At 40.5% G+C, this 22,220-nt stretch overlaps 2 protein-coding genes across 2 annotated transcripts; one reads left to right on the top strand and one right to left on the bottom strand.

Moving 5' to 3' along the window:
* The first annotated feature begins 239 nt into the window (after nt 1-239).
* On the top strand, nt 240-1,972 carry LOC133895786 (uncharacterized). The gene is made up of 6 exons (XM_062336301.1): nt 240-414; nt 498-689; nt 924-1,090; nt 1,256-1,340; nt 1,456-1,524; nt 1,653-1,972. The coding sequence occupies exons 1-6, from the start codon at nt 313-315 to the stop codon at nt 1,821-1,823; spliced, it is 786 nt and encodes a 261-aa protein (XP_062192285.1). The 5' UTR covers nt 240-312; the 3' UTR covers nt 1,824-1,972.
* An 11,926-nt stretch (nt 1,973-13,898) lies between these two features.
* LOC133896491 (acyl-CoA-binding domain-containing protein 1-like) lies at nt 13,899-16,362 on the bottom strand. The gene is made up of 4 exons (XM_062337119.1): nt 16,218-16,362; nt 15,417-15,534; nt 14,277-14,339; nt 13,899-14,149 (listed from the first exon to the last, which is right to left on the bottom strand). Exons 1-4 carry the CDS (start codon nt 16,227-16,229, stop codon nt 14,064-14,066), a joined length of 279 nt encoding a protein of 92 aa, XP_062193103.1. The 5' UTR covers nt 16,230-16,362; the 3' UTR covers nt 13,899-14,063.
* Between the last annotated feature and the right edge of the window lie 5,858 nt (nt 16,363-22,220).

Here is a 22,220-nt window from a genome sequence, read left to right on the forward strand (position 1 = left end):
CCCTTGTGCATCCAGAGTTGTTGACCCTTTTGGTAGTGATCATCCAGATGATTTGTGCACCATGGCAGCCCAGCTGCAACGTCATCTCGTGCCAACAAAAAGAAGAGGGTGATGTCACATTGCAAGTGTGTGCGCCATGGGTCCTGACATGTCAGTGTCAGCCTTACTGTTTCCACACGACCCTCCCTTTGGTCTTGAGGCCAGGAGCACCACTCTTGCCTTAGCCACAGCATCTCCATCCATCCAAATGGCAGCCATCCCCTTCCTCCAGCTCCACACCGCCACCACCTGCCATCCTCCCAGCTCCTCACCATGGCTGCCACGCTCTCCGTGGCTGCCTCCTCCCTCTCCAAGCACAACTCCATTGTCAGAGCTCAGCAGCAGTCACCGCCTTCCATCCTCTCATCATCAACTGTGAGTTCACAACACCTTTAGCATGCATCCATTCTTGCAGTGATCATCGCCATTGTTGATGACTTGATGCTGTTGTGGAGCAGAAGACTGCCTTCCATGGGCTGTCGCTGGTGGACAGGAGGTGGGCGGCCACTGCCGGACACCGGAGAGGCAGCGGGCGGCGGAGGCTGCTGCAGGTGAACGCGAGGACCGCGGCGAAGAACATCGAGGTGGAGGTCGACAAGCCGCTCGGGCTGGTCTTGGGCCAGAAGCCCGGCGGTGGCGTCGTCATCACTGTCAGTACACAGTACCACCACACACTCCTCTTCGCTTGCGTTTTGCTTGCTTCCTGCCTCCTGTTCTTGTCTCCCAGCATGATCCTGGGATGGGAATTTCAGCACTGAATTGATGTTTTCAAGAATATGGATAAGAGTCACTATGCTTCATAAAGAAAATATGTGATCAAAATTATAGAAATGTTGCAGACTTGCAGTTACTAACTAGTGATTATTGGTTTGGCATTGGATTAGTCTGTGGAGTCTGGAGGGAATGCAGCTAGAGCAGGTCTGAAAGCTGGTGACCAGGTCCTGTACACCAGTAGCTTTTTTGGAGATGAGCTGTGGCCTGCAGATAAGCTGGGGTTCACCAAGACAGCCATCCAGGCAAAACCAGACTCTGTCTACTTTGTAGTGAGCAGGTAGACACTTGCTCCCCTCGGATTCATGACTTGTCAGTAGCATCACAATCTCATATGTGATTTGCACTTTATGATACTGAATTTGAGGGAGCTGATTGTCCTTCAATGTAGTATGAACTCATCATGGATGTATCTTTCCCTAAATCTCATTTTTCGTGATCACAGGGGAGGTGCTGACGTTGATGTGAAGCGCCTACCGAAAAGGCCAGCGCCACCTCGATTTGGACGGAAGTTGACAGATGCGCAAAAGGCAAGATCAGCATAGCCATGGTTTCTTCAGAGTGCTTCCATTGCTTCTACTCATCTGTTTTTCCACCTGCAGGCTTCAATCTGTATGTTATAACCTGTGAATTCCCTTTTTCCAGGAGAGAGCAACACACATCTGCCTTGATTGTGGATACATATACTTCCTGCCCAAGCCTTTCGAAGAACAGGTAAGACAAGCACAACCCTCCCTAAATCCTCTACAGAATTGGTGTTCAGATTGTACAATTGATGTAATTAAGTACTGTGTTTCAGTTTTATTCTGATGATCCTTTATCCATTTTCTGAATATTTTCAGCCTGATGACTACGGCTGTCCTCAATGCAATGCGCCAAAGAAGCGATTTGCAAGGTACGATGCGCAAACCGGGAAGGCTATCGGTGGCGCTCTGCCGCCCTTTGCGGTGATCATCAGTTTGGTAATCGGCATTGCCGGAGTTGGGGCTTTGCTTATCTATGGTCTGCAATAGGCTGTTCATCTCTTCTGAGACATTTTTGCTGTGCACCAAGAAGCTCAGCTAAATGCTGCTGTACTCTACCTCACAAAACATTATGAGTGATATATACCAATGGAAATATATTATGTTTGAGGCTAATGACTAGTCCTCTTTTCTTTAAACCATTACTCAGTTTTGTTAGTGAAAGGCAGTGCACTTTTCAGAGATGCTTCCATTGTCATATTGCTCTCAGCAGTACTGTATTTTCGCAAAAAGGTTTCTGCCATTCAAGTTCCAATCCAAACTGCAAAGATATATAAGCATACACACATTCTAGAATCATATGGAAGCATCTTTTTGATGACTTGTATCAAATAATGTGGTAAGATCCACTTAACTTTGTGGACTATCTGAATTGACAGTATTTTTCACGCGTGACCGATCACATTACCTTTGTCACTACCTTTTTTTATGTATTACAATTAGAGGACTGTACTGAAGCCCATATCTACTCCCACTATCGTTTGATTTGAATCAGATTTCTGTGGTTGAAGTAATCTCTGGTGCACTTCATGATATCAGATCATTTTCAGCGACTTAATGTAATACCAAATTTTTGGAGGAAAAAAAATAAAAATAAAAGGAATTTGACTGCATTTTTTGACTTTTTGATCCGAGGCTCGTATGGACGATCGGAGACCGCGGTTGCGTTCATCTCGTCGAGACGAACCCATTTTGCTATTCATATGTCCGTTCCGGGCACTTTGAGACCCGTAGCGAGCTCAATAAATTTAGACCGTTTGTTTTTTAAAAAAATAAAATAAAAAAAAGAAGAAGAGATAAGTACTGAACCATCCACACTCTTCTCGTGCTGCCTCGCGTTTCTTTCTTTCTTTCTCTCTCTCTCTCCGTCGTGGTGCGTGTCGCCCGCGTGCCGCGGCGTGCTGCTGCCGCGCGCCTACGAGCCGCCGCCGCCGTACGTGCTGCGCGCCGCTAGCACTCGCCGCCGTGCGCTGCTGCTGCGTGCGCGCCGCTGTCGTGCGCCGTCGTCGCTGCCGCGAGCCGCCGTGTGCCTGCAAGCCGGGCCGCCGCCGTTGCTCTCTCTGTGTCGCTGCTAGCTGCTGCACAGAAGAAGCAAGCAAGAACCGGCAAAGAAGAAAGCCAGGGAAGAAGAGAGAAAAGAAAAAAGGAGAAGAGAAAAGAAAAGAAAAGGAGAAGAAGAAAGAAGAAAGAAGAAGGAAGAAAGGAAAAAAAAAAGAGAAAAGGAAAGAGAAAAGAAAAAAGGGGAAGAAAAAAAAAGAAGAAAAAAAAGGAAAAGTTGGAAATTTCGGGATTTCGTCGGATTCGTCGTCAATCTTTCGAAGGCGATTTCTCGGTAATTTCTGGATATTTGTGATTTGATTAAATCAAATCAATCAATTCCTGTCGTATTATTTCATGTGATCAATAGTCTGTTTTGTTTCGATAATCATTATTGATTCGAATATACGATATCCGAGTCGAAGTATTTATTTCGATCATCAGAGCGAAGTCTAATTAGTGAGATTTTAGTTCGACTCTGAATTGAAAATAGTGTATCATTTCATGTGATACAATTGTCTGTTCAGTTTTTCGGAATGTAGGCGTATACGTGACGTTTTCAGACGTAGAATTGACGCTTCATATTTTATGTGTTATAAATGTGTTTTAGTTCTAATAGTATGTCTGTACAGGTGGTACTATTTCCGGACGTTTTTGATCGAATTTTCTTCATCGTCGGTAAAGGCAAGTGAATGTATTGTATGACTATGCTTTAACCTAATATTGGGTTGCTTACATTCTTTAATTACAGTGCATTCATCTAATCTGAATGACTGATTCTGAGCTGGGTACTATGTTGTTTACGTTTCCAGAAGTTTACTCGATGATTGATTTATGAAGTGCAGTAGGCACGATATGCCATTCTGCAGTTGTTCATTAGTGTTGTATGCAATGTTTTTTTTGAAGTCTCAAGCATATTCCGGAAGTTATGTTGGTTATGCTTGAAGCACGTCATACATATACATCTCATGCATTGGAAGTTTGTCGTCGTCTTCTGGCCGCGACCGTACCGGTACAGTACCGTATATCACCCGAGGAGGGGTACGGTGCACACCCTTACGTTACCCGAGGAGGGGTAAGGGTGACGAGAGCATATTATGTGCATGGTTATGTCTTCTTAGGGTACGGTGCACACCCTTACGTTACCCGAGGAGGGGTAAGGGTGAGGAGAGCATATCATGTGCATGGTTGTGTCTTTTTATGAAATTCAATGAATCATTCGCATCAAATCTTATTTCCTTTAGTTAGCTTGTATATAAATATATATGCGGCTCTGAAGGCTTATACCAACCGAATGTTAAAATTTTTAATGTTATCGTTGGACTCGCTTAGTCATAATTGTTTCTCCTAATGTTGGCGGTCTGTTTCATTACTAGTTTCTATTTAGAATTGTTAGCACATTCAACTGTGGCTAAATAGCTTTTTGTTAAAGTACCTTTCACTTGCTGAGATTTTTGAATCTCACCCGTGCTTTCTTTACAGGTATGTTTAGATGTTGACGTGCATTTTAGGGATGGATCTTGGTAGCTGCACACACTACCTCATCACCATGTTGATAGCTCAACCGGTGTTATAAATGGTGGTTTTGGTGGTCTGTCGTTTGCTTGGTTTATGTCGTGGTATGACGCTGGTAGCGTCGTGAAGGTTTCTATATATATATATGTTGGTTATGTCATATACTGTCTGCCTGTGATCTCTTTTGGTCAGTTATACCGTCCTATAGAGGAAATGCTGTCAAAATTTTCTGTTTTCATATAATTAGGCTTAGTGGTAATGTAGGGTGTTACAGCTTGGTATCAGAGCCTAGGCTTTAGATCCTAGGTAATTGAATGATGAACCTGACACACTTGCACAAATAGAATGGGTATGGGATGCATTGCATTGCATACGTCTTGCTTATCTTTGTTTGCTTATGTTCACTATCTCAAATAAGTATTATTGAAGTTACTTGTTTGATAATCCACATATTCTTTAGTGTTTTATCATTGATCTATATTGTTAAGTTGTTGGAGTCAGTTTCGTTGGAACGGTGGAATTGTCAGGGCGTTAAAATGGTTACCTTGGTCATTAGAACCTGAGAAGCTTCAGAGGATCAATAGCATAACTATTGTATGGCACTGCAGATGGGTTAAGTGGAGGGCCCCCATGATGCCTTTTCTGCATTGTCAGGTGAGGTTGACCAAGAGTTAGGTTTGCGGTCCAACTATCCACATACAGAGCGAATATTTTGGGTACGAGATGGACTAGCCCCCATGTCGTTGACCCTAACTATTCGTTCTCGAAATGTCGGAGAAATGGATCGATGTGTGCCTTACCATATAAGATAAGGTGATAATGTTTTCAACCTAACCATTAGAATGGTGTAGGATTTCTTTTCCCCATGGAGTCGGGGCAATCTTTTTGCCGATTGTGTGAAAATGTGTTGACAGTGAGATCCTAATAGGGTTCTGGGAGTTTTTCTAATCTTTTGCTAGACTTGTACCCTAGTTGTTGATGTTTTGAGGATTAGTTAACACCTCGTGTTTAAGTTGAAATGTTTACATACCTTATGTGTCAGTTTCTTTAATATCTGAGAATAATCTTTTATGGTTGGAATATCTATGCATGTTTTGAAATGATTATTTGAGGTAGTTATTTTGTTAAGTTAGCCTTTGTGGAAGAGTCCACTGGCTATGAGAGTTGGAGTCATCGATTGCGTTGCAGCGACTGATTCGCGTCATAGTGACGCTAGTGGAGTTGGTGTTGTTTAGAGGTTGTCGGAAAAATTGTGGCCTATAACATCATTATGAGGTGCTATGTTGGCGTGTCGTTATGGGAGTTGGTAGTTGAGTTTGATAAATTCTACTCGCCGAGTAGATTCCGAAGATAAGGGTTATTTGAATCTTTCCTGGCTAAGTAACCGGAGGTATCACTAGAGCCTGTTGTAGCAATTCTTCGAGTGGTTCTTGGTATGTGGTTTGCTTTGAGACTTTCTTTCTTAGATTTCATGAATTGAGTGGATCTTAAGAAGTGGCTAGATCCTGGCTTAAGATTTTCCCGCAATGGAGCAGGTTTGTGTTTGTTGCTCCAGTTTATTCTCTAAGCTGAAGTTTTAGCCAGGAAGTGTCTGGGTAGGTTTGCATACTGGAAGTTTGTTCCTATTGGGAGTAAATATCTGCTGTTACATAAAGCGATACTCTACGTACTTGGTCGCTAAGATGTCAATACGTGTTTTGAGAATAGCTTAAAATCGGTTTTATCTAAACTCTGGTTTGAGGGAAGAGCATTGTAAATAGTGGAGTTTATTCCAGAATTTAAGTGCTGAGATTAAAGTTATGTTTGGGAGCTAAGGGTTGCTCTCCTGTTTAAAGGAGTGTTGTGAAAGAGGATGAACCATTGGGGTGTATCTTTGTAGTTTTGTTGCTGTTTAGGAGAGGGTATGCCTTCTAAGGACCCGGAGAGAAGCATTGTATACTAACGCTCAACCCGTTGACGGTAAACTGGTGTTGCAAATGGTGTTTTCTAAACTAAATTGGAGTTGGATTAACAAGGTTGAGTTTGTAGAAGTCATATTTTCAACCCTCTTCATGAGCATTCCGCAGTGATTATCTTGTCGGCTAGATTAACTGATGTCTTTTCAACTTTCGAGGAGGATGTGTCTTTGCATGCAATTCTACTTTGAAGAAGTTGTGGTGTGGTTACCGATAGTATGACTGGCCTGGGAATGTGAGCAAGATGTGAAGTTCTTTAGTATGCCAATTTGGCATGTTTCTGAACGTACCGGTCAACACAATTTATCTATTGGTCCAACTGCCTTTGAATGGAAGTGTTCTGGTATTCAAGTTGGAAAGTGCAAGTCTAAACTTGTACCATGAAGGATGAGTTGTCCGATGTTTGGAAGGATTGAGTTAGGCAAGTGATTGTAATCTCCTGTTCACCCCTTCTAGACTTGGTGATATATCGGGATGAGAATAACCAACTGGAGGTTTATATCTTAACGTTGTGACTGTCTCTTGTGTAGATTTACCCGCACTCGTATTTTTGGAGTTAGTGATGTTGGTAGAAAAGGTGAAGTGTTGATGTTTCTTTAATCCTGAACCATAAAGGTTTTAAATTGATCCTCCCTGTGAAAGAGTTGAAGTTGAAGCGAAGAAGGTTTATATTCTTATTGGGGGTTTTGGCCTGAGTTTGTGGAGTTAGCCAAACAATATTTTTGGTGTGATTGCATCCACTAAAAAGGATGTTTCTAGACAACTAATGCCTTGGTTTTAGAACTAGTCGAAGAGAGTGTCTCATAATTGGCTGGTATAGTATTAACAGAAATGTTGTGTGTTCTTGGATTCGTTTTCCCTTGTAAAAGTGAGAAGGCAACGGAATGATAAAGACCATCCAATGTAACAGAGATTCAGGGTTTTCTTGGATTCGCTGGCCAGTATCGACATTTTATACAAGGTTTTCTTTTATTGCAAAGCCTATGATTAGACTTACCGAGAAGTGTGTTCCATTTGTATGGACTGATGAATGTGAGGTCAGTTTCCAAAGATTAAAGAATAAGTTGGTGAACGCTCCTATTTTGGCTTTGCCCGAGAGTGGTAAGCGTTTCATAGTTTACACTGATGTTTCTCGAATTGGACTTGGCTGTGTCCTTATGCAAGAAGGTCGGGTAATTGCATATGCTTCTAGACAATTGAAAACTCATGAACAGAATTATCCCACTCATGATTTAGAATTGGCTGTAGTGGTTTTTGCCTTGAAGAGTTGGAGGCATTACCTGTATGGTGAGTCATGTGATATTTTCACTGATCATAAGAGTCTCAAGTACATTTTCACTCAAAGAGATCTGAATTTGAGACAACGAAGATGGTTAGAATTAATCGAAGACTATGATCTGACAATTCAGTATCATCCCAGAAAGGCAAATGTGGTAGCTGACGCCCTTAGTAGAACAGGTGTACCTAAAGCAATAATGTCTTTATATTCAGACTTGGATCGGATGGGGATATCTTTTTGTTTTGCTAGCACTGTGCAGATAGAAACTCAAATGATCATCTAATCTGCTATACCTGAACGTGTACGTGAAGCTCAACAGCATGATCATCTTCTTTTAGAAGTTCGAAAGAGAATTTCAGCAGGAGGATCAAAAGAGTTTAGTGTGGATGAGCATGGTGCAATACGTTTTAGAGGACGTCTCTGTGTACCACAGAAGACAGATGTGAAAATGGATATATTGAGAAAAGCTCACCGGACTCCTTATACAATTCATCCGGGGGGGAACCAAAATGTATCGAGATCTAAAGCAAAATTTTCGGTGGAAAAGGATGAAAGTGGATATTGCTAAGTATGTTGCAGCTTGTGGTTTCTGCCAACAGGTAAAGGCTGAGCATAAAAGACCTGCGGAATTAATGCAATCCTTAGAAATTCTAGAATGAAAATAGGAACATATCACTATGGACTTTGTTGTTGGGTTGCCTCGTTCACCTCGAGGCAGAGATGCTATTTGGGTTGTCGTGGATAGGCTTACAAAAATTTACACATTTCACTCCAATGAAGACAACCAGTTCGGCACATGATTTGGCTCCCTTGTATATCAGGGAAATAGTGAGGTTGCATGGTGTGCCAAAATCGATCATTTCAGATCGGGATTCCAAATTTGTATCCCAGTTTTAGCAGAGTTTGCTTATAATAATAGCTATTAAGCTAGTATTCGGATGGCTCCTTTTGAGGCCCTGTATGGTCCAGCAAACCTCAGAGAAGTATACCAAATACGTCAGAATCTGTTGGCTGCTCAAAGTCAACAGAAGAGCTATGCAGATATCCGGAGACGAGACCTAGAATTTACAGTTGGTGACTATGTTCTTCACAGAGTGTCGCCAACCAAAGGTGTTGTACGTTTTGGTATCTCTGGGAAGCTTAACCCGAAATACATTGGTCCTTTTCTAATCACAGACCGAGTAGGCAGTTTGGAATACCGTTTTGAGTTACCAGACTCAATGAGTGGAGTACATAATGTCTTCTATGTTTCTATGTTAAGAAAATATCTGAGAGACCCTGAGCATAAAATTGATGTGGAATCAATCATGATACAGAAAGATCTGACCGTAAAGTACCACCCGATACGTATTCTAGGCTCCTCGGAGCGAGTTATGAGGAGAAGGACTATCCAGTTTGTGAGAGTCCTTTGGACAAATCAAACAGAACGAGAAGCAACTTGGGAACTTGAAGAATAAATGCGCAATAAGTATCCAGAGCTCTTTGAGACTGGTGAGTCATAAGTTTTGAAATATTTTTACCTCTGTTCCATAGTTGCTATGGAAGCGGCAGAATTCGGGGACGAATTCCTTTAAGGAGGGGAGAATGTAATACCAAATTTTTGGAGGAAAAAAAATAAAAATAAAAGAAATTTGACTGCATTTTTTGACTTTTTGATCCGAGGCTCGTATGGACGATCGGAGACCGCGGTTGCGTTCATCTCGTCGAGACGAACCCATTTTGCTATTCATATGTCCGTTCCGGGCACTTTGAGACCCGTAGCGAGCTCAATAAATTTAGACCGTTTGTTTTTTTAAAAAAAAAAATAAAAAAAGAAGAAGAGATAAGTACTGAACCATCCACACTCTTCTCGTGCTGCCTCGCGTTTCTTTCTTTCTTTCTCTCTCTCTCTCTCCGTCGTGGTGCGTGTCGCCCGCGTGCCGCGGCGTGCTGCTGCCGCGCGCCTACGAGCCGCCGCCGCCGTACGTGCTGCGCGCCGCTGGCACTCGCCGCCGTGCGCTGCTGCTGCGTGCGCGCCGCTGTCGTGCGCCGTCGTCGCTGCCGCGAGCCGCCGTGTGCCTGCAAGCCGGGCCGCCGCCGTTGCTCTCTCTGTGTCGCTGCTAGCTGCTGCACAGAAGAAGCAAGCAAGAACCGGCAAAGAAGAAAGCCAGGGAAGAAGAGAGAAAAGAAAAAAGGAGAAGAGAAAAGAAAAGAAAAGGAGAAGAAGAAAGAAGAAAGAAGAAGGAAGAAAGGAAAAAAAAAAAAAGAGAAAAGGAAAGAGAAAAGAAAAAAGGGGAAGAAAAAAAAAGAAGAAAAAAAAGGAAAAGTTGAAAATTTCGGGATTTCGTCGGATTCGTCGTCAATCTTTCGAAGGCGATTTCTCGGTAATTTCTGGATATTTGTGATTTGATTAAATCAAATCAATCAATTCCTGTCGTATTATTTCATGTGATCAATAGTCTGTTTTGTTTCGATAATCATTATTGATTCGAAGATACGATATTCGAGTCGAAGTATTTATTTCGATCATCAGAGCGAAGTCTAATTAGTGAGATTTTAGTTCGACTCTGAATTGAAAATAGTGTATCATTTCATGTGATACAATTGTCTGTTCAGTTTTTCGGAATGTAGGCGTATACGTGACGTTTTCAGACGTAGAATTGACGCTTTATATTTTATGTGTTATAAATGTGTTTTAGTTCTAATAGTATGCCTGTACAGGTGGTACTATTTCCGGACGTTCTTGATCGAATTTTCTTCATCGTCGGTAAAGGCAAGTGAATGTATTGTATGACTATGCTTTAACCTAATATTGGGTTGCTTACATTCTTTAATTACAGTGCATTCATCTAATCTGAATGACTGATTCTGAGCTGGGTACTATGTTATTTACGTTTCCAGAAGTTTACTCGATGATTGATTTATGAAGTGCAGTAGGTACGATATGCCATTCTGCAGTTGTTCATTAGTGTTGTATGCAATTTTTTTTTTGAAGTCTCAAGCATATTCCGGAAGTTATGTTGGTTATGCTTGAAGCACGTCATACATATACATCTCATGCATTGGAAGTTTGTCGTCGTCTTCTGGCCGCGACCGTACCGGTACAGTACCGTATGTCACCCAAGGAGGGGTACGGTGCACACCCTTACGTTACCCGAGGAGGGGTAAGGGTGACGAGAGCATATTATGTGCATGGTTATGTCTTCTTAGGGTACGGTGCACACCCTTACGTTACCCGAGGAGGGGTAAGGGTGAGGAGAGCATATCATGTGCATGGTTATGTCTTTTTATGAAATTCAATGAATCATTCGCATCAAATCTTATTTCCTTTAGTTAGCTTGTATATAAATATATATGCGGCTCTGAAGGCTTATACCAACCGAATGTTAAAATTTTTAATGTTATCGTTGGACTCGCTTAGTCATAATTGTTTCTCCTAGTGTTGGCGGTCTGTTTCATTACTCGTTTCTATTTAGAATTGTTAGCACATTCAACTGTGGCTAAATAGCTTTTTGTTAAAGTACCTTTCACTTGCTGAGATTTTTGAATCTCACCCGTGCTTTCTTTACAGGTATGTTTAGATGTTGACGTGCATTTTAGGGATGGATCTTGGTAGCTGCACACACTACCTCATCACCATGTTGATAGCTCAACCGGTGTTATAAATGATGGTTTTGGTGGTCTGTCGTTTGCTTGGTTTATGTCGTGGTATGACGCTGGTAGCGTCGTGAAGGTTTCTATATATATATATGCCGGTTATGTCATATACTGTCTGTCTGTGATCTCTTTTGGTCAGTTATACCGTCCTATAGAGGAAATGCTGTCAAAATTTTCTGTTTTCATATAATTAGGCTTAGTGGTAAAGTAGGGTGTTACACTTAACCCGCTTTTAAGTCTAATAAAATGGAGGGAATAAAAGAATCTTTTCGCCATTAAACGCCAGTACAAACAAAGATTGTGATCTAAGCATGAGGACGACCTGTCCTTGAAGTCCTTGTTTTCTATGCCATATTTCTCTAAGATCAATTCATATACCAGATCAAAAGTTGCCCCCCGTCTCAACTACATTCCAAGATAGTAGACATCAGCACACAAGCAGGTAATATATATCAGAAACTTATCAAACTATCTATCAAACCTGCATTGCCATTTGCAACACCTAATCTGCTCTTACTCACTGAGATTACTTGGTAGTGCTTCACAAATCACAACAGCAAATCTTCATATATATCAATAGTAGCGTAGGAAGCTTACTGTAAGAAGAGTAAGAAGAGGAGGTGATCATGAGCTACCGAGGAAGCCCAGGCGCGTCGCCCGCATGGGTGGCAAGCCACCGGCCGTCCCGGTGGTGCCGCTAGGGTGGCATAGGAATTGAACCTAAGATATTCCCTCACGCATATAGTCACCTTACTACCTCACCTATCACGTAGTTATGATATAAACTAAAAATTTTATCATTTTAACTTTTTTTTCCAAGGTCATGAATGATGGATCAGAATCGTGACCCATCACTCATGACTAAATAGTGACGTGTCAGAATCTTGACTCATATTCATTGGATTCCTCCCGAATGACTTCGTTAGGATTGAAGAATTTTTGCAATTCATTCTTTTAAATGAGTTTAACCATTGCAGTATCAGATCCACAGTGGTTGCTTTCAATAAAACGGGTATAACTTTTACATATGGATTCCGATTTTGATGTTTTTTGACTCTACAAATATTTATAGAAAAAGTTACGTCCGTTTCTCCTTGATTTTGTCGAATTGGGGAAATTTTCACACCAAAAAACGGCTTGAAAGATTGAGTTCTCACCCCTTAAAATTTCTGCATCATTTTCAGAACGCACATTTATATCCATAGCCCACCTCTTACATTAAACTTGAGCAGAAATATATAATAGTTTCTATTATAGTGCTGCTGAGGTGAGAAAAAATAAGAGAAAAATAAAAAATATATAGTATCATGTTATGCACATATGCATATATAAAAAATATAGCAGTAGGTGTTTGTTAGACTTAATCAGAGGTTTTTTCCTTTGTGCTTTTTGATATAACATAAATGGTTGTCCTGTTAAAAGACTAATATGTTGTTCCCCTCTTTAGCGTGTTGAAGTGGAGGTACTTTGACTGACTCACATCGTTTTAAATTTGAGGACATACTACGAGCATTGACGTTATAGATCATGAGTCAAATAAAGAGGGGCCTGGGATTTGCCTAATAAGCTATATTTATTTCTATTCTTCTTTGTGTTTCTTGGATAATGTTGCAACTACAACCATATTGAGACCAAATTAATAGCTTGATGGTTATGTGTCAACAACAATGAGGTTGTGGATATGTGATCACGGTTGACTGTCTATTCGAAGGATAATCTTTGTGATGAGTGATAAAATCTGTGTTTTTTTTAAGAACAGAAATGGGTAAAAATATAAGTCAAGTATTTATAAATACTATCATTACTCAAAGGTCACAATAATTGGTTTACGATAACCCGTCACTGATGATTTGATCGTTAGTGACGGTCACAATTTAACCCGTTACTAATGACTAACATACAATGATCCGTCACCAATGAGTCGTCATTAGTAACCTGTTGTTATTATCATCAGTGATAAATCATGTTACGATCCAATCACTAATTTTTTATCCTATTTATCTATTTTTTACGTAGTCAACGAGACCCTAATGGGCGGTACGAGCATATGACCAAGGTGCAGGAGACCGTGGTGGATAACGCCGTCCTCCTCGTCCTCGGAGCCGGGCTGCTGCTGCTCGCCACAGCGGTCGTCGGCAACCGGAGCGAGGTGGTGCTCGTGCCCGTGGCGCTGGTGGTGGTCATGTTCCCGATCCAGAACATCATGATGGCCGCGCTCCTGCTGCTGCTGGCGGCCTACTTCTCCGAGGAGGGCGGCAGCTGGTGGATACCAGGTGTGCTGCTGGTTGCATGCTTGCTCTGCCTCAACCTCTTCTCCGGCGGGAAAGTCCGGGGATATGAATACTTCTGGACAATATTTTTCAGGGCGGAGCTTGGGCCTTGTTTCTTGGCATGCAAATGAAAAGAAAAACATATGTAGAAGAGCATAGCTACAAGGGTATATGATCACTGCAGTGCTATTAACATAATGTATGATCAGATTAAGCTTCTTGATTTTGCCTTCTAATGAATAGTTTTGCTGTTGTAAATTTTCCTTTGCAGACTTACCTGCTGTTGTTTTGCCTGCTTAGATTTTATCTGAGAAACAAACTGGTCACCAGACCACTGTTCTATGCAACTCAACATTACACAGACAGATCACAGTTTATAAGACTAATGTCTTCGATAGATAGACGGATAACTTAGGTAAAAAGTACATAAACAGGTACATGGTTCACAATTTCACATCCCCAGTGGATAGAATGATATAGTTCTCATGATCAGATAGCATAATAAAGTTCAGCGGACAATAGCTGTTTGGTTCAACTATTAAGAGGCGCCTGCGGCGGCAGCCTCCTCTTGGAGCTGTTTCACCTTGGTGATGTAGTCACTCATTGCTTCCTCCTTTGATTTGCCTGCAAACATTGCCAAAGTAGAAATAATAGTCAACTATAGCAGATGTGTTGCCGTGAAAATTAGTATCTGTGGTAGAAAGCAAAATTAAGTTGCCCGAATGTATATGGATCGGATAAGTATATGAACCTTCAACAGCCTTCCATGCATCCCATTTGGCCCTGTCCCTCTGGTTGAATATTCCAGGACGAGCTTCAGAAGATTATTAAGAAATTGTCAAGCATGGTAGTGGTGAAAAGGTACCCTTGTAAATATGAAAGGCGTACAAAGAACACAATGACAACAACAGACTATGTGCCACAAGAGACAATAACACGATCAGATGAGGAGTTAAAGGCAAGTGATTAAGTTCAGATGGGCAAATGACTAGAAGTTATTTTAGTACCACAAGTGCGGAGCATCATTATGACTTAGTTATAACTGAGAAATAGCCATATATCAGTATGAAGAGAATCAAAAGGTCGAAATGAACAGTAAGACTTTAAGTGTTTGACAATGAATCTGAAGATCACTACATAAACTATGGGTTGATTAGCACGAGTATAATTTGTGGTTGCTACTTTTCCATATAGAACCAAGAAATGCATATAAATGCTATGAACATTGCATTTCTTTAAGTGCATACTCGGTTACTTAGACTAGCACTATGAACTTGAATTGAACGTTCATCAGCAGATAGGAGCAATAAATTTCCTCAATAAACAGATGTCACAGCATAGGGCAGAGAAAAGTGTATTTCAGTCTTGGTTGAACCCTAAAATCTCGGATGAGTATCTAACATTTGGTACTCCCGTTTAACACAAAAGATTCTGACGAACATAAATAAGGAGGTGCAGGCTTGGGTGATCTATTATCTTGCAGAGATTTTTGCTGCTAGGTCCTACTTAAATACATCCCATAACCCTAGGTCCTACTTAAATACATCCCATAACCATGTAAAAATCTGAAGTCCAAACTTAGGAACAAAAAAAGTTGAAAAGATATTCCAGTAAATAGTAGGTTTATCTTCTTATTTGTTAGTTTCAGTTTGTTGGTAGAGGCATTTTATAATATTCTCATGTACACAGCTCCAACAATACATCCCCCCCCCCCCCCCAAAAAAAAGAATTTGATCTGTCAAGTATCTAAATCGGCAAACTTTTTAAGAATTTTCATGTCAGGCATAGTATTTAATCATGGCATTAAAATTGCACAATCTGAATGTGCAAAACCGCAGGCTAGAATTATACCCACGCTGCAAAAAGAACTCAAGAAAACAAAAGCACTTACAGGTATTCACATCTCCAACAGTGGCTTGCTTATAGAGTCCATAAAGGATTAGCTTGTTCTCAATGCTGGTGTTGTCGGGCAAGGTCTTTGCCTTCTCGGCATGCTCCTCAAAATCCTCCTGCAACAAAGACATCGATGGCAAATCATTCATTATTCCACCGAGCCACACTCACACTACTGAACTATTCTTTATTTTTACAAGTTCAATCTTTCAAAGAAAAAGTTTTACAAATTCAATCCTTCCCAACCACATCTACTTCAGTTCGTGAAGGAATCAAACTACAAATTACTTCAAAACAATAGCAACTTTTATGCCAATTAATGTGTTTCCTCACTCGTTTTTCGGCTGAATGACAAAACGAAGCAACACCGAGGGATACCAAAATACTTAAACTAAGGGAAATAAAGAATTCCCCATCTCACAACCAAAGGCATCATGAAAACCAAATAATGGCTGCTCAGGAATCAAGGCAGTCGAAATGCATCGGATCCCCTCTTAGCATGAACAGAAAAAAATAAAAGCATCCACAATTTGAAGTGTTGCAGAGACTCAACAGTCTCAATCAACCAAATCTTGGCTACGCATACAAATCTACAAAATCGGAAACTAAGACCATGCAGCAACGGATTGCGAGCCTAGATCCGTTCACCAAAAATTCTAACGCCGCTCCTACGGACGCTGCAAAAAATTACCGTGCATGCAAGAACCTAAAGCGAACTGAAGAAACATAACCAAATGCCATCTCTAAGCGTTGGTCGTTGGAGGAATAATAATGCTGATTTAGGGAGTGATCCGCGTACCTGCAGACCCATGGCGTCGAGGTTTTAGGAAAAAAAATTCCGCCTTTTCACTCCTTGGTTTCAACGACGACTCCGATCAGGGGTGCCCAGATCGGATCCGCTTATATAGCGCAGCATTGGAATCATTATAGTGACAAACCCCCTATTTTCCATGCTAATTACGATTAAGCCCCTACATTGGGGAAAATTTTGCAAGCTGACCCTCAAAATAATTTATATGGTTGTGATGTTTATATTGGAAGTTAGAATTTTTTTTTTCACGGGAAACACATAGGTGAGTACTGAATAGATTAAAACAAAATAAAGCTCTAATCAAACTCTGTACCTGTCGAAATAGTCCTCACCTTTTTTCCAAAAAGCTTGAGAAGATATTAATGCACTAAGAACAGCCTTGGCCTAAGTTTTTTTTTTTTTAGTTTTCCTCTCTGTTCTGAGATCTGACTCGGCGAAGCTAAGGTCGTTATAGGGTGGTGCACATGCACCAGGTTGATGAAAAACTTTATTAGTAACTGGCACATGCAGACGAAATAAAATTGTACTTGCAAGCAGATGCTCCATCTGTCACCGTTGTCGCTGCCGGCGAGTGCGTTTCATGTGGGCGTGTTCCTCATCGAGACCTGCAAGCAGATGCACCATCGGACAGTCGCCATCCACGCTGTCGGCGAGCGCGCGTTTCGCATGGGCATGTTCGTGTTCCATGCATGCAGTGCCACGTCGGACTCGGATGAAATGGACTCGAATGGACTCACGAAACTGTCGCCGTTCCAGAATACAGGGCGCCATCCACAAACTTATGTACACGAAGCGTTCATAGCTAGTAGCCACGTCCATTGCATGCAACAACGCCTAAATGTATGCAGTAACTATTGAGGTGTCGCAGAGAAAGCAGAAATCATGGCATTTCAGAGAGAATACATTAGCTTGTTGCTTTGGCGGCATGTATACTAGAACGTACGAGAAAAAATTAGACGTCCTATAATATGGAATGGAGGGAGTATGTGTTAGATGCTCAGTGAAGTAGTGTGCGTCACCTTCGTTTCGGCCCTGGCTTCGCCCCAGGATCCGGTGATTCAGTATGGGCGTGTTTGGTTTGGCGCATCGACGGATGCAGGCACGGATGGATGCAGACACCGGCGTAGACGCTCTGCGAGCTGCGTGTTTGGATGGCGTGACGAGCTGTGCGAGGCTGCACCCGCTCGTGCAGCCATATGGCCGGCTGCTGCATCCGCGCATGCGCTGGAAATGGCCGTAGGTTGCATGCAGGCCAGCCGGATGCAGCGTTCGATGGCTTGGACCTACTCGTCAGCGACAGCGAGCTTCCTCATACAGCCTCAGATTCAGTCTACCAAACACAAATTCAAAATCAATCTGCATCCGCTCATCCAACCAACCAAGCACACTTCTTTTCCAGAATACGGATCCCCTCAGACTGCTTCCCCTCATCTAAAATATACGATACAGCTCTACAAAACCTCATGCGAGCAACCAAACGCACCCTAAGATTCAGTCACTAGCCAACCGAACCGCTTGGTGGTGAAGCATTGAAGGTCAGCAACTAACCTCCAACTAATGCACTTGACTTGTACTAATAGTGGTGGTATAAGATGCAAACAGGAAATATAATGCACATGGCAGGCAACGAAACCCACACGCTTTCCCAGCATTCATCACCAGCCGGATACACTGAACTTGCAGCTTCTACCCAACAGCCCGTCAACCATTGATCTTTCTTTCATTTGCAGAAAGGGATTTGTGCATCTATCATCGCTCTTTTCAAGGAACTTGGATTTGACAGCTCAAACAAAACCAACATTAACTATAATAAGACTAGCCACTGCTATGTGTACCTTCGAATATAGAGACTGGAATAATATTTATTCGTTGTTTAAAAAATAAGAAATAATTATATTTTATTTCCTCGAGCTATCACGTTTGTCCGAATAATCACTTTAATTTTTAAACCGTCTATTTTACTTCCCAGAACTATCGATACCGTCTATTTTACCCTGGAGTGGTTTTTTCTCGGTGGTTTTGATGATGTGGTGGCGGTTTCACCACGTGACAGTTCCAGTCAGGGTGTCCAATTAGCGTGCTGACATCAGCGTTGCGTAGTAATTCAATTTTTCTTTAGAAAAATAATTCATTAAAATAGATTATTTTGAAAATTAGGTTTTATATTTAGAAAAAAAATCCAAAAAATATATAAAATAATTTAGATAAATATTTTAATATGTTTTTAGCTCTATTGTTATTTCTGTAAATATTATTTAATGTTTTATAGTGTAAAAATTATTCCAAAAATGTTAGAATAAATATTTTAATTTAGAAAATAGTTTTAGAAAATGTAGATTAATTCTGATAACGTTTAGAAATATTTTCTTTGATAAAATAAATACTTTTAATATGTTTTGTTGTATATAAAATTAGTTTTAATTCTAAAAAAATTAGGTTTAATTTTAGAAAAATAGTTTTCGTCATTTTTAGCCATAGTTTTCACGTTGTTTCTAGCTATTTAAAATTAGTTTAGCCGTACTTTTTGACACATTTTGGGCACATTTTGAGCACATTTTGGCACATTTGGACATATTTGGCCATATTTTAGCAACATTTGGGCACATTTGGCCACATTTTGACATATTTTAGCCATATTTTGGTCACATTTTTGTACATTTTAGCACATTTGGGCCCATTTAAACACATTTTGAGCACATTTTTGATACATTTTTTGCTAAATTTGGGCACATTTTAGGCATATTTGGCCACATTTAGACACATTTTAGTCATATTTTGACACATTTTGGGTATATTTTGGGCATATTTGGGCACATTTTAAGCATATTTTGGGCATATTTGGACAAAATATGGCTAAATGTGCCCAAATATGCCAAAATGTAATCAATTATGCTCAAATATGTCCAAATATGCCCAAAATGTGCCCAAATATGCCCAAATATGACCAAAATATGTCCAAATATGCTAAAATATGCCCAAATATTACCAAATGTGATCAAAATGTGCACAAATAGGATCAAAATGTGGTAAATGTGTCCAAAATATGCTCAAATGTACCAAAAATATGCTCAAATGTGCTCAAATATGCCCAAAATGTGCACAAAAGTACAGCTAAACGAATTTTAAATGGCTAGAAATGACACGAAAATACGACTAAAAGTGACAAAAACTATTTTTCTGGATTTAAACCTAATTTTTCTAGAATTAAAACTAATTTTATATGCAAAAAACATATTAAAAGTATTTATTCAAAAAACATATTAAAACTAATTTTATCAAACAAAATATTTTCAAACTTTATCAGAATTAATATATATATTCTAAAACTATTTTCCAAATGAAAACATTTATTCTAACATTTTTGGAATAATTTTTACACTAGAAAAACATTAAATATTATTTATAGAAATAAAAATAGAGCTAAAAACGTAACATTTATCTAAATCATTTTATATTTTTTGGATTTTTTTCTAAACATAAAACATAATTTTCGGAATAACCTATTTTCATGAATTATTTTTCTAAAGAAAAATTGAATTACTGCGTAACGTTGATGTCAGTAAGCTGATTGGACACGCTGACTAGGATTGCCACGTGGCGAAACCGCCATCACGTCATCAAAACCACCGAGAAAATCACTTCGGGAATAAAATGGATGGTATTGATAGTTCAGGAGTAAAATGGAAAGTTTAAAAGTTCAGGTGTTATCTGGACAAACGTGATAATTCAAAGAGTAAAATGGACTTATTTCAAAAAAAAAAAAAAAAGACTAACCATTCTTTACCGGGCGATGGCTCGTGTTTCTGTTATCATGGTCTATATATCTTATCAGAATATTCGTGGTCGTCTGATAAGCTGATATACACAAGCCGTTCAGTTGCTCGAGCTTCAGACCCCTATATATATAATCCAGTTGAGTAATTGAAGCCCAAAAAGATGAGATGATGAGCATGCATGTCGCAGCATGCAAGCAAGCAGAAGCAGACGAACAAACCTGGAGCACAATGCTTACATTGGTGTGCTAGAATATGCTCAAATGGCACTCGAAAAGAACGGCAGCAAATCCATCGCTCCTTTTCTTTTCCAAGTGGACATAGAATCTCATCACACATCTCTGCAAATATGGGACCAGATGCCAGCGGCCCCAACCTACAGTTTCTCAGTGCATGGAATTCAATCGTATATCTAGCAATAACGATAGATTCCATTGCCCATACTTGATCGGCATGGGTCAGCCTCCATGCATCCTTTTCCTTGACAAAAGTAATTATGCCACCATTAAAACAATAATCAATCAAGCATAACATTAAGATTAGTTGCTACATAAAGGACATGGATACAGATACAGATACGATACGTATATGCATGCAACTTGTAAACCGGCATGTACTATGCGTGATCACTATCTGCGCAAGACAGTGCTAATATTTCACCATAAGATTCAGCTAGGCGTCCTACAATTCTGCTACGGAGAGCTCCTAATTCCAAGCAACCTCGTGCAAGTTCAAGAAGTTCAGAAACACGGAGCAGGATACGGTCCAATGGCTCAAACAGAAGTGGCATGGTGAGGACACCAAAACGATCACCAGGTCTCTAGTTCCAGCATCAAAATAAAATTTGGAACACTTGTAAGCATTTGATAAACTTCAGTAATAAAATATTTTCATGGTTAAACAAACCAAACATTGAAACCTGTAAATGGTGGGAGAAAAACAAGATCATCTTTGTATTATGCATGCAGTCTTTGGTATTGCTATTGTACCAATGGAGGCTAAGATCACAGAAGAACCACATAACAATAACTAACCTGTTACTAGATTCCAACTCCATCGAGAAGAAATAGGTTCGGAGCTATGGAAACTACGAGCTCAATTCGCCTTTCCGTTTTGGATATTTTCTTTCTTGTCTTACAAGCACACTGTTCTCTCCTTTTAACAACTCTGCAGCAACCGCACGAAAAAGGAAACATGCTAGCCTATTACATGGGCCTTCTGCCCTAATTCTGCCATTCTGGCCCATAAACTTTCATACTCTTGAATCTTAGGCACGCCGGCCCTTCCCGACTTGCCTGAGTTTTGGTGCTCTCTTCTCCTTCCAGCTCTATCCCTTCCTGTGTGGTCTGATGGCCGGTGACAATCCCCACTCCTTGACAAGAGGCTTGTCCCCAAGCCGGTGCCTTCGAAAAACATTGTCGCAGAGCTTCTTTGTCTTCCCAAGTTGCTAGATCAGCCGGCCATGAAGACCATTTGATCAAAACTTGTGGCACTACTCCATTCTGAAACCGGTGTAAGAGCCTCTCCAGAATATCCTGTGGCACCTACAAAATAGATGGTAGCTCGGGCAATTCTATACTTACCTGACCAGGAGATAGATTGCCTTCTTCAGTTGTGTGACATGAAACACTGGATGTACTGTAGAGGAACTTGGCAACTGCAACTTGTAAGCTGCTACCCCAATTTTCTATAAGATCATGTAAGGACCAAGGTACTTGAAAGAGAGTTTGTGATTTGCTCGAGCTGCCACAGATGTTTGAACATAATGTTGCAATTTCATATATACATAGTCCCCTACTTCAAAGTGTCTTTCTGTCCTATTAGCTTGATTTTTCATATGTTGTTGGGCTCTTAACAAATGTTGATACAACAACTTTGTCATTGGTTCTCTCTCCTTTAACCATTCTTGTAGATCAGGGATTTGGCATGCTTCTACTCTGGCTATGCCCAACTATCTAGGTTCATGTCCATAGAGTACATCAAAAGGGGATTTTCCTAGTGTAGAATGGTAGCCAGTGTTATACCAAAATTTAGCTAGAGACAACCATTGTGCCCATTTGCTTGGGCAAGCATGGAAAAAATATCTAAGATAAGCTTCTAAGTATTGATTAACTCAATTTAGGGTGATAAGAGGTATTCGTTCTGAGATTTGTATCAGTCATCCTATACAACTCTTGCCAAATTGCGCTAGTGAAAATTCTATCTCTGTCTGACACTA

The sequence above is a fragment of the Phragmites australis genome, chromosome 16, assembly GCF_958298935.1.
Source record: "Phragmites australis chromosome 16, lpPhrAust1.1, whole genome shotgun sequence".
Classification (NCBI taxonomy): domain Eukaryota; kingdom Viridiplantae; phylum Streptophyta; class Magnoliopsida; order Poales; family Poaceae; genus Phragmites; species Phragmites australis.

Bases quoted from the DNA above. Each gene is read 5' to 3' on its own strand.
- LOC133895786 (XM_062336301.1), top strand. From the start codon at position 313: ATGGCTGCCACGCTCTCCGTGGCTGCCTCCTCCCTCTCCAAGCACAAC. The intron at 415-497 runs GTGAGTTCACAA...GTTGTGGAGCAG, and splicing joins CCATCCTCTCATCATCAACT to AAGACTGCCTTCCATGGGCT. The intron at 1,091-1,255 runs GTAGACACTTGC...TCGTGATCACAG, and splicing joins GTCTACTTTGTAGTGAGCAG to GGGAGGTGCTGACGTTGATG.
- LOC133896491 (XM_062337119.1), bottom strand. The intron at 14,340-15,416 runs GTAAGTGCTTTT...AATCTTCTGAAG, and splicing joins TGTTGGAGATGTGAATACCT to CTCGTCCTGGAATATTCAAC. The intron at 14,150-14,276 runs GTTCATATACTT...CAATGTTTGCAG, and splicing joins TGCATGGAAGGCTGTTGAAG to GCAAATCAAAGGAGGAAGCA.